The sequence below is a fragment of the Nylanderia fulva genome, unplaced genomic scaffold (genome assembly GCF_048542155.1).
Source record: "Nylanderia fulva isolate GAGA-0341 unplaced genomic scaffold, ASM4854215v1 Scaffold74, whole genome shotgun sequence".
In the NCBI taxonomy this organism is placed as follows: Eukaryota; Metazoa; Arthropoda; class Insecta; order Hymenoptera; family Formicidae; genus Nylanderia; species Nylanderia fulva.
Genome location: NW_028190851.1, coordinates 33,822 through 46,506, shown reverse-complemented (window position 1 = coordinate 46,506; position 12,685 = coordinate 33,822). Strand labels below are relative to the sequence as shown.

The 12,685-nt window shown below is 34.8% G+C and overlaps 1 protein-coding gene across 1 annotated transcript; it reads left to right on the top strand.

Annotated features, from left to right (window-relative positions):
* The first annotated feature begins 3,917 nt into the window (after positions 1-3,917).
* LOC114945000 (fatty acid synthase-like) lies at positions 3,918-12,265 on the top strand. The gene is given in 7 exon segments (XM_029321074.2): positions 3,918-3,963; positions 4,030-4,374; positions 5,465-8,631; positions 8,821-9,274; positions 9,367-9,709; positions 9,795-11,275; positions 11,847-12,265. Coding segments are annotated over 7 exon segments (6,231 nt in total). The 3' UTR covers positions 12,242-12,265.
* Positions 12,266-12,685: the final 420 nt, after the last annotated feature.

Sequence of the window (12,685 nt, the reverse complement as noted above, 5' to 3'; positions counted from 1 at the left end):
ATTTTTATATACTTAATCGAATTAATTGAATCGATTTACTTAAATCGGACTTTATTATAATTAATTATATTTTACTTGACAAAAAAAGCATTAAAATCATTTGATTTCTTATGCCACAATTTTATTTCAGATACTTAACTTTTGTGAAAGTATACATGAACTACTTTTTGTCACTTTTTAATTTTATACATATATACATTTTCTGATTTCTAATAAACGAATTTACAGAAATTATCACAAGAGTGGATATAATATAAAATGTAAATATTTATTTCTGGAAGGCTCACAAGAGTGGATAGGATGTAAATATTTACTAATATCATTAATAAATTAGTAGAAAAAAGCCACAACTTATAAACATAAAAAAATTAATTGCATTTTTTGATAAAAAACGTTTAACAGTTTTTTGTGACAAGTGTGTTGAATTGGAGATTATTTTTTTACTTAAATTTCCTAAACAGTTTTTGTATTATAAAATAAATGATCATTTAATTATACTGATAACACTATTGACTATATAAACAGGCTATGATATAACAATGACACGTATTATTCTTTTGAATTGCTGAGTCGCAACAACCAACACATAACATCAATATGTAAGTTATTGCAAATTTATATTTTCCGAGTGTTCTTCATTAGAATCCTTTTAACATATCTATTTTGAAAAAAGGATTGAAAAATGGGACTCATTTCGCGAAAATGCCGGAGCAGACTGTTCGCGCTGTTCAACTGTGCATTTATTACGAACTACATTAATAACAATAATGTTTTAAATAATATCTATACTTTTAATGATGCATCTCCAAATATTTTGGCTTAGATGTCGCTTTAAAATAATATTAAAAATACATAATATAGTGTTACGTTCCTGGTTTCACATCCCCTAAACGCCTTCATCCCTCTCATCCCCTGAACATCATTGTTAGGAGATGAAAGAGATGAAAACAAAGGGGGCCTAACAACGTCTTGTTGTTCCGACAACAGTCAAAGTTAGACTGTCGTCCAACGCTGTCCAATAACTCTGTGCTCCGATGTTGATCTCGGGACTCCGACGAATTTCCCTGTTTTACCCTGGGTTCCTGTCACAGATTACCGAACAATCTGCCGTTCTGGATCCCATCGCACATCCACACAAGTTATCGTCGACTCCAGGGCATCGACGAGCCTTCCTGTTCTATCCTGGGCTGCTGCTACAGGTTACTGAGCGATCTGTCATCTCGAACCCAATTGACCTTCGATGTTCCAATGTTTCTCTTGATACGTCCTGATCTCCCTGCATCTTTAAAGAAATCTTCAGACAAGGAAAGGTATCCTCCGTGGACCCATCGTTCCTTGTGGACTCCTCAAGTCCCTGCCTCGGCATTTGTCCAATGACCCACGAAAAAACCACAAATTAAAAACTGCGGGTGAGGCAGTCTTCTGAGAATAATACGAAAAAGAAGACAGGTTCTTTTCTCGAAAGCAACGATGTCTATTTTGAATAATTTCCTAAAAAATGGCGACGTCCAATTCCAATAATTTCCTGCACGCACAGAAACAAAAACTAACAAGTATCTTCTCAATTTTCCTAACACGCAAAAATAATTTAGACGTAAGGATAATTAAAAATTATTTATTTATAATTTAAATGTAGACGTTTCGACCTTACTAGGTCTTTATCAATACAATCAACCGCAAGTATGAAATTATAAAACATAATGAAGAAATTTGAACATAATCTCGCAAACTACGTAAAGACAAAACTTCGATTATCATTCGATTTAATTACAATGATTGAAACAACTATTCTTAGATGTCTTATGTTTAAGACCATCTCTCAAATAAATGCACAGTTGAACAGCGCGAACAGTCTGCTCCGGCATTTTCGCGAGATGAGTCCCATTTTTCAATCCTTTTTTCAAAATAGATATGTTAAAAGGATTCTAATGAAGAACACTCGGAAAATATGAATTTGCAATAACTTACATATTGATGTTATGTGTTGGTTGTTGCGACTCAGCAATTCAAAAGAATAATACGTGTCATTGTTATATCATAGCCTGTTTATATAGTCAATAGTGTTATCAGTAGTTAAATGTTAATTTGTTTTATAAAAAAGTGTGTCAGATAATTCTATCTAATATTTCAGTCCCTTCCCAATTAAAAGTGTGCTTATCATTTAAAATATGTTCAGAAATCACCGAATGTCTTAGTCTAATTTAATATTGTTTTTATGTTCGTTAAGTCTGGTACGTAATTGTCTTTTTGTTTGTCCAATATAGGTTGCGTCACAGTCTCTACAATTAATTTTATATACAACATTTGAATTGCTGGAGTGGTCATTCTTGTCTTTATGTGTTTAATCCAATTGTTTAGATTTTTTATAACACAATATCCTACATTTACATCCGATTTTTTAATATTAGCTGATATTTTTTCGGAGATGGATTCTAAATATGGAATTGCAACAAATTTGTTATTTTTATCCTTGTTATCGTCAGGACTCTTTTTATTTTCTCTATCCGTTATATTTAATTTGCTGCCGATAAGATTCTTAATCTTACGATTTATTTTATTAAAAATAAGAACAAGAGGGTAGCTATTTGATAACAGAACATTTATAATTGTATGCAAATTTGTACCATGGAATCGAGGATGCGACAATAGTAGTGTTCTGTCCACTAAATTATAAATAGTGCCTAATTTGTGGCACATCGGATGGTTGGAATAAAAAGATAAAAATTTACCTGAAAAAGGTTTTTTATGGAACCAATCTACATATATCGCATCCTCAATCACATTAATAGAAATGTCAAGAAAACTAATGCTACGATGGACCAGATAAAAAAATATAGACTTGACCTTGAATGACCTATTGACGGTCAGGTCAAGTGAAGTTATCAATGTTTTTTTAAATGGAAACCTCTATTTTTTATTACATTTTCTTGTAACCCTTGTCGATACATTTCTAAAACACTACCTACTGATGTCTTTTACCGCAAGTCGTTCCCAAGATATGAAGCTTAAAATGCGATATATCGTCGGCATTTGCATTACCCGATGTACACTGCGAGGAGGTTAAATTGCTCGGTCGGATCGAAAATTTATTATGTCTTGATAAACCCTAAATGCAATATTCTGCGATGTATGATGATGAAGTTTGCACTCTTTCAGAGAAAAGCGGACGATGTTTCTACTTATTGTTAATCTTTGTCTAGTATTGTTTATTATTAACTGATTAATAACATCAGCCAGACGTGAAATAGACTACTTTCGCTAGTGGTGAGATTTAATTTGATCGAGTATCTTGTTCGTAATAAAGAGAGAGAGAGAGAGAGAGAGAGAAGGGGAGAGAGAGAGGGAGAGGGAGAGGGGAGAAAGAGAGAGAGAGGGAGAATGTAAAGATATATTTATGTTTTTCTAATGTCAATCTTTCACAGACTTATCAAGTGAAAAAAATTATAATATTCTTTGCCGTGATAGAATCAGAGAATTGTATAAAAATCTGCTTTTCTTTATTTTAATCTTCGTATAAATGTTGACAGCCGAATCGTAATTGTCACTACTTTTTTACTCTAGACTTCTGTAACGGAATGATAAAATGTAAAATTAACATTTATTTATTTAATTTTTATATTAAAACTATATTATTTTCATACAAAATTTATTTCAAATTACTTAAAACTTTGCATTTTATTGTGTTAATATTTATTAACACCATATTTGTGTCATAATTTAATATACCTATATTATTTTAAATAAACACAATAATTTCTATGGACCGTTTTGGACATTTAATAAAAATTAATGGTTTATATATATATACATATATTTAATAATGCATAATTATATACAAAAAGCATTAGTTAATTGTGTCTTTTCAGATAAAAAAAATCAGATAAAGGAAAATCGACATTAAATACTTAAACATCAACATGTCTGATCATTTTGAAGGTGATATCTCCATCACGGGCATTTCAGGTAATTGTGCTGATTTTACAATCAATCAATTTCGTACATCAAAGTAATGCATCGATATTTTTCCAGGCCGTTTACCTGAATCCTCAAACATTGAGGAGTTTAAGGAAAATTTAATGAAAGGAATGGACATGGTCACCGAGGACGAGCGCCGTTGGTCAAAGGGTACTTATGAAGTGCCATCCAGATTTGGCAAACTCAAGGATCTTGGCAGTTTTGATGCCTCGTTTTTCAGGGTACATCCTAAACAGGCGCGCGTAATGGATCCACAGCTTCGCATTATGCTAGAAGTGACATACGAGACGTTAATTGACGCTGGCGTTAATCCTTCCACCTTGAAAGGATCACGCACCGGTGTATTCGTCGGTGTTTCTTCTTCGGATGCGAACAATTTTTGGAAGAGAGATGCGAACGGTTTGTACATTTTGCAAATTTTCCTTAAAAATTTCTGACCCATAAAATGATATTATAAAATATTTATTTTAAAAATAATGAAATTAATTTATAAACAAGTGTAACGAATATAAGATATCAGATATGTTAGAATTATAAATTCGTATATAGAAACACAAGATATAGAATTATTATGATACAAAAATATAAATAAAGAATAAGGTAAACATTAAAATTAAATATTAATATTATAATAATATTGAAAATTAATATTAAAAATTATTAGAAATTATAAATATTATTAATATATATATATATATATATATATATATATTAAAGTTAGTCGAATAATTAAATATTAATCAGTGAAATTCTTAAATATTATTACGATACCATATTGTCCCACGATTGTCATGAAATAAAAAATAAATTCTAAGAGAAAATGCTCTTTGTATATGTTTGCATTTCAAATCAAATAATGTAAATATATTACAGAATATTTTGAAATTTTTTAAGAAAGCAAAAGTATAGTTTACTAAAAATTGGAAAGAGAAATAAAGGGAGAGTCTAAACTTGACTTTGTTAATATTATAATATATCGTGATATTTACTGACATAAATATAATAAGTTACTGTATGTTATTATATATATATTATATATATAGTAAAAAATAACAATAAATTCTAAAATTTTTAGCAAGTAAAAAAGACGATAATCAAAATTTTTTTACAAACGATCTGTGACGGAATCTTAAATGACCTTGAATTGTAAATATTTCAATAAATCAAATATATTGCAAAAAAACTATAAACACATGTTTAAAAAAATTATGATTTAAGAAAAGCGATTACTTTTATATGACTTCGGAGTCCCTATTTAGAACAAATTCTTTAAAATAAAAACATATATCTCTCGCAACAATATAAATCCAATTACACAATATAAACTACATCTTAATATCTTATTTATCAATTTTAATTTTTTCCAACAAAAACTTAATTTTCGTTGGAAATGTACGTAGCAACATCCGCGTATGGCTTTTTAGGTCATTCTTATTTGTAATTATTATTTAATTTTTTCCAACATTGAATATTTATCGATTGTTTGCAGGATATGGATTGCTTGGATGTTGCAGAGCAATGTTCGCTAACAGAATTTCATATGCTTTTGATTGGAACGGTCCCAGTTACGCGATTGACACAGCCTGTTCCTCGTCTTTGGTTGCCTTGCATCAAGCAGTCCTCGCTATAAGGACTGGGGAATGCGACAGTGCGATCGTTGGAGGAATGAGTCTTTTGCTCGATCCGGCGAATGCTCTTCACTTTCATCAACTAAATATGCTATCCAACGATGGCAAGTGCAAAACATTCGATGTTACGGCTGACGGTTATGCGAGAGCCGAAGCAGTGGTTGCAATATATCTGCAGAAGGCAATTGATGCACGCAGAGTGTACGCCACAGTGATGAATACAATGGTAAACACGGATGGTTATAAGCCTGAAGGTATCACGTATCCAAACGGGAACATTCAATATCAGATGTTGCACGAGGTATACAACAAGGTGGGTCTCGATCCCAAAAATGTTGTTTACATGGAGGCTCATGGAACCGGTACCAAAACGGGGGATCCAGAAGAACTCGCTGCCATTGATAAACTGCTCTGTAAAGATAGAAAGACTCCACTGCTGATAGGCTCGGTTAAGTCAAATATGGGACATTCGGAACCCGCCAGTGGATTGTGCTCCATTGTTAAGGTGCTGATTGCGATGGAAACAGGTGTGATTCCTGCGAATTTAAACTTCACTATTCCAAATCCAATGCTCCCTGCATTAAAAGAAGGACGAATGCGTGTGGTCGACAAAGTCACACCTTGGAACGGCGGTCTCGTGGGTATCAATTCGTTCGGTTTTGGTGGCTCTAATTCGCATGTCATTCTGCGCAGTAACCCAAAAGCAAAGATGTCGTCAGTGTCAGAAACTGTCAAACCGATGCTGCCGAAGCTAGTTATCGTGTCAGGTCGAACGAAAGATGCTACAGACGTGTTACTGGATAAGGCAACAGAGCATCTGCAGGACAAGGAGTTTCTATCACTGTTACATGCTGTGCATAGTGATAATATATCAGGACACAACGTTCGCGGCTACGAGATACTTGGTTATGATAATACGCGCAAAGTAGCCAAGGCCAATTATGATAAGAAACGTCCCATTTGGTTTGTATTTTCCGGTATGGGTTCTCAATGGCCAGGTATGGGTCGCGAATTATTTCACATCGAAATTTGCCAACGTAGTTTACGACGATGTGCGGATATCTTAAAGAACCAAGACATCGATTTAATAAATATTATCATGAATGGTACTGACGAGATTTACGAGAACGTAATAGTTACTTTTGTGTCAATTGTGGCCATCCAAATTGCTCTCGTTGATATGTTGATATCTATAGGCATACGACCAGACGGCATAGTTGGACACTCTATCGGTGAATTAAGCTGTTCCTATGCCGACGGTGCGTTTACATTGGAACAAACCATATTGGCAGCTTACTACAGAGGCAAAGCGATTGTAGATTCAAACTTGGAACCAGGTGCTATGGCAGCGATTGGTTTGAACTGGGAGGAAGCTAAAACGATATGTCCGTCCGATATCGTTCCAGCCTGTCACAATTCCGCACGTTCGGTTACTATATGCGGCCCATCTATTTCTGTAAACATGTTTGTCGAGAAGCTGAAGAATAAAAATATTTTTACCAAAATGATCAAATGCTCTGGCATTGCTTTCCACAGCAAATACGTTGCCGAGGCAGAATTTAAGTTTCGCAATTCACTCGACATGATCATAACAAAACCGAAGCAGAGATCTCACAGATGGATCTCTAGTTCGGTTCCCGAGGTCGCATGGAAAAGTTCACTTGCACAATTCAGCTCAACTGATTATCACGTGAATAATATGTTATCGCCCGTACTCTTCTACGAAGCGACTGCGCACATCCCAGAGAACGCCATAACCATTGAAATCTCGCCGCATTGTTTACTTCAGGCGATCCTTTGTAGATCGCTACTACCGACGGAGACAAATGTCAGTCTTCAAAAACGGAATCATTCAAACAATCTTATCTTCTTGTTGTCTAATGTAGGAAAATTGTATAATGCCGGAGCGCAACCAGATATCTCCAAATTGTATTTGCCGGTCAGTTTTCCTGTTGGTCGTGGAACACCAATGATCGGACCTTTGGTCAAATGGGACCATTCCGTTACGTGGGAGGTGCCAAATTTCAAGCACAGGTCAGGAGAATTGTCGAACAAGCACATTGTGGAAGTAAATCTAACAAGAAAGACGGATGCGTTTCTAACTGGACATAAAGTTGACGGAAAACTTATCTTCCCTGGCGCCGCTCTTATTCTGATGACTTGGAAAACTTTTGCCAAACTACGTGACATTAATTTCGAACAAATACCGGTAATCTTCGAGAACCTACAGTTCCATCGTGCTACCTTTGTGCCGGAAAAAAAAACAATCAAGTTTTCCGTAAATATTTCTGAAGTAACGGGTAATTTTGAGATCTGTGAGTCCAATGCGGTTGTTGTCAGTGGAAACATACGCGTAGCTGAGGCCATCGAAAAAGAGCAGCTAAATCGGTCACCAATACTGCTCGTTAATAAGGAGCACTCATTACCGATGAATACAGAGGACATTTATAAGGAAATGAGGCTGCGCGGTTATGAATATAGTGACATTTTCGAAGGGATAAAATCCTGCAATTGCGACAAAACCATAGGTGAGCTATATTGGTTTAACGAATGGAGCTCGTACATAGACAGTATGTTTCAATTTACCGTATTGTTCGATGAAAGAAAATTGGTGTACATATCAGGAATCCGTTATGTCGCAATCGATCCTGTTCTTCATAAACAATTGGTTGATGAATTACCAAAACACAGTGGATTACCAGTATATTATTACAAGAACATCGACGTTATCAAATCGGGTGGTATCGAAGTAAGAGGTATAAAACCTAGTGCACCTATACGACAACAGGTTCAAGTCAGACCTAAATACGAAAGTTATGATTATGTATCCTATGAAAATCCGCACAACTTTATTCTGAAAGATCCCATAAAAGGAAAAACACACGCGCTTAGCGTGTTATTACAAACAGTTTATGAAAACGTTATGACATCGAGAATCAAAATCGTAGAAGTTGTGGGCAATCGAGCCGCAGAAGACCTTTTAATGCCGCTTGTACACGACATTTTATACAGCGAACCCTTCTGTAATGTGAGTACTAATCGCAAAAAAACATGATTTTAGAAATCAAAATATATTTGAAATAATAACTATAATCGATAAAGATTCTGTAATTTGCAAATGTAGATTTGCATATAATTTGCAACTTTTTCCAGCAAGTTTTTATTTCATCGTTTATCTCATACACAATTTTAGGTGTCGAAATATCGCTTGTTTCAGGTGGATTTACAGATAGCCATCAATTCCGTACAAAATTACGCAAAACATTTCAATCAAGTAAATGTAAAAATTAACACTGTGACGTGGAATGAAGCTTCCTTAAGTCAGAATGTGCATCTTATTATAGCCGCAGATATTCAGTCTTGCACATATCTTACAAATCTAGCTGCTGCCTTGAAATCAGGTTGTTTTATTCTTCTGGAAGTGATTGCTGAACAATTCGATTTTGAGACCAGGTTGAAAGAGGAGAATCTGGTGTTAGTCGGAAAACAATTTGGTTCTTCGGGAAAGAGTTATGTTTTGTTGAGAAAGCAAAATAAGAAAAGAGAACCGATTGTAATATCAATTACAGGAAAACATCTTTCATGGTTGGACAATGCGAAACAAGTATTTAAAAAATTTGATAGTGAAAATCAAGAAATACTTTTTGTGTCTCAGGACAAAGATCCACTTGGTAAAGTTATGAAATAAATAATGTACAAATTAGTTTATACATCTGCGTGTATTATCAACAAATTGTGAAGCACATTTATTTTTAATTTGCAGGCTTAATTGGATTGATGAATTGTATTCGGCGTGAGAACACAAATGTACGTTACGTGTTTATTCAGGATGATAATGCTCCCAAATTCGATTTATCCACTCAGTTTTATGTGGAGCAATTAGATAAAGGATTAATAGCTAATGTGTTAAAAGGAGGTCAATGGGGTAGTTATCGGCACTTTCATTTCGATTGTTCTGGCAAAATTCAAGTTGAGCACGCCTACGTGAATACATTAACGAAAGGAGACTTGAGCAGTCTGGAATGGATTCAAAGTCCGATAACATACTGCCAGACTAAATATCAAAGATCTCTCTGCAGTGTGTATTACGCCTCGTTAAACTTCAAGTAAGTTTCGCGGAGTGTCGTTTGTTCGTCCAGTTGATAACATAGTTGGATAACATATAGCAAATATATTTTGTATTAATAATAGGGATATCATGGTAGCAACCGGTAAAATATCAATGAACGAAATATCGGGATTGTCTAAAGAGGACTTTATATTAGGTATTGAGTTTTCCGGAAGAGATGTAAATGGGGATAGAGTCATGGGTATAATCAGAGGCAAAGGTTTGGCGACCACTGTTGTGTCTGATTCCGATTTTCTTTGGAATGTACCTCACAAGTGGACGTTGGAGCAAGCGGCTACAATCCCGGTCGCTTATATGACTAGTTATTACGCTCTGTTTGTACGAGGTCGGTTAAAAAGGGGAGAAACCGTGTTGATTCACACTGGTGCGGGCGCGGTTGGTCAAGCAGCGATCACCATTGCATTGCATGCCGGCTGCACAGTCTTCACCACTGTTGGTACATTTGAGAAACGGCAGTATCTTAAAAAAATTTTTCCGCAATTGTCCGATAAGCACATTGGCAATTCCCGGGATACGAGTTTCGAGCAATTAATCCTCGATAATACCCAAGGACGTGGGGTGGACGTGGTATTAAACTCTTTAGCGGAAGAAAAGCTGCATGCCAGCGTACGGTGTCTCGCGATAAACGGTCGTTTTCTTGAGATAGGAAAATATGACATGATGAATGGCAACCGCATAGATATGTCGATATTTTTAAAGAACATTGCCTTCCACGGTATACTGTTGGAAATGCTCTTCGAGAACTACGTGGACAAACGAGAAACAATTAGGCTTTTCTCGGAAGGAATCGAGAACGGCGTGGTGCGCCCGTTATCAACAACGATATTTTCAGACCAACACCTCGAACAGGGATTTAGATTTATGGCGACAGGCAAACACATCGGCAAGATATTGTTCCGAATTCGGGAAGAGGAAACGCAGAAGCGTGTGCTACCGATTTCTAGAATGATGGCTGCTATGCCGCGAACTTACATGCATCCGGAGAAGTCATACGTGCTGATTGGTGGTCTCGGTGGATTTGGCTTGGAATTGGCCAATTGGATGATTGCTCGCGGTGCCAGGTTTATAATTCTCGTGTCACGTACCGGTGTACGCACCGGTTATCAGGAATCGCGAGTGCATTATTGACGCGAAAGCGGCATCCGTATCGTCATTTCTACGGTAGATGTCACAACATCATTGGGCGCCGAACGTTTAATCGAAGAAAGTAACCAACTGGCTCCGGTAGGTGGTATATTTAATCTGGCGGCTGTGATGCGCGATGCTTTGTTCGAAAACCTTGACGTGGACGACTTCGAGAGCGTAATATTGCCAAAAGTCAACGCTACGAGGAATTTGGATGAGATATCGAGAAAATGCTGTCCATCATTAGATCATTTTGTCGTGTTTTCGTCCGTGTCGTGCGGTCGCGGCAATTCAGGTCAATCTGCTTACGGATATGCAAATTCGGTTATGGAGAGAATGATGGAACAGAGATGTGCTTCGGATTTGCCCGGTCTCGCTATTCAATGGGGTCCTATCGGAGATGTCGGTTTATACGTAGGTGAGTCTTTTCTTTTTATGTTTTTCCATGAGTTTCTGTAATTTTCAATATTCTTCAGATCTTATTGCATTTCTTTGAGGTTTTTATAAAATAACCTTTAAATTTCATTTTCAAATCTTTTTTATAAAATTTGTCTTTTATAAGATTGTCGATATAGTGTGATTTTGTACAACTCTTTAGAAAAATAATTATATTCTTTATTATAAACACGATCTACACTCCATTCCTCTCAGCCAATAGAGCCACACGCGATGTTATTGCGACAATTAAGAAAGAAAGAAAATTTGGAAACTTAGGAATTTGTATTCTATGTATTCTTTATTATGTGCTTATTATCAAGAGTGTAATTTTAGTATTGAAAAAAATATAAATACAGTATAGAAAAAATACGAGATATATTATAAGTTTTGTTCTAAAATAATTAGAATGTAATTAATAATTAATATTTTATTAAAAAAAAGATAACTAATTAATTAATATTTCAATATATAAAATATTTTTTCGATATTTTTCTTAGCTAAGTTAATAATAATTATTTGTTATGATACCATTATGCTTTTTCTGTTTACAGATATGAAGAATAAGAATATCAATTTAAGCAATATTTTACCGCAATCTATTAGCAGCTGCCTCGCAACTATGGATGTCTTTCTTCAACAGCAATATCCTATACTATCGTCTGTGGTAGTAGTTAATAAGGAACATAAAACCGCGAATAGCGACAGCAAAGTTAATTTTGCTGAAATTTCTAATGTTCTCGGTATCAAAAACTTTCTGTCAAAAAATCTCGATGACAGTTTGGAGAAACTGGGTGTTGACTCACTGGGCTATGTGGAGATCAAACAGATTCTTGAAAAAGATTATGATATAGTATTATCATTCCGAGAAATCCGTACTTTGACAGTAGGCAAATTGCGAGATTTAGTTTTGGCAAATGACGTATCTTGTGATTCTTCTACGAGTTAGAAAAAATGTAAACATAACTGCGAATTTTTTATAGTATATATTTATTATGATTTATATTTAAACTATTTTATTAAAACTTTTTATATATGAAAGTCTTATTGTTTTAAAGTTCTATTTTTTCTTCTGTCTGGTAATATAATGATGATTGTATTTATTTTAATAAGTACATTTTGCTGTATAAAAGTAAATGAGACAAATAAATATTTTTTGAGATATTTTGTCGTTTCGGAATTTTTGCCTCTTTCTGTATATATTTAAATATTGAGACTTATTTTGATTTTGATTTCATTGAATATGTAATTATTCTTCTATTGAGACGCTCGCTGTTTTACCTTGAGATGCAACCCAGCAAACACCGATATATAATTGTTACATTGCTATAATAAAACGGAATATAACAGGTAATATATAACGTGTACGTTACATGTAACATCCATGTTAGTT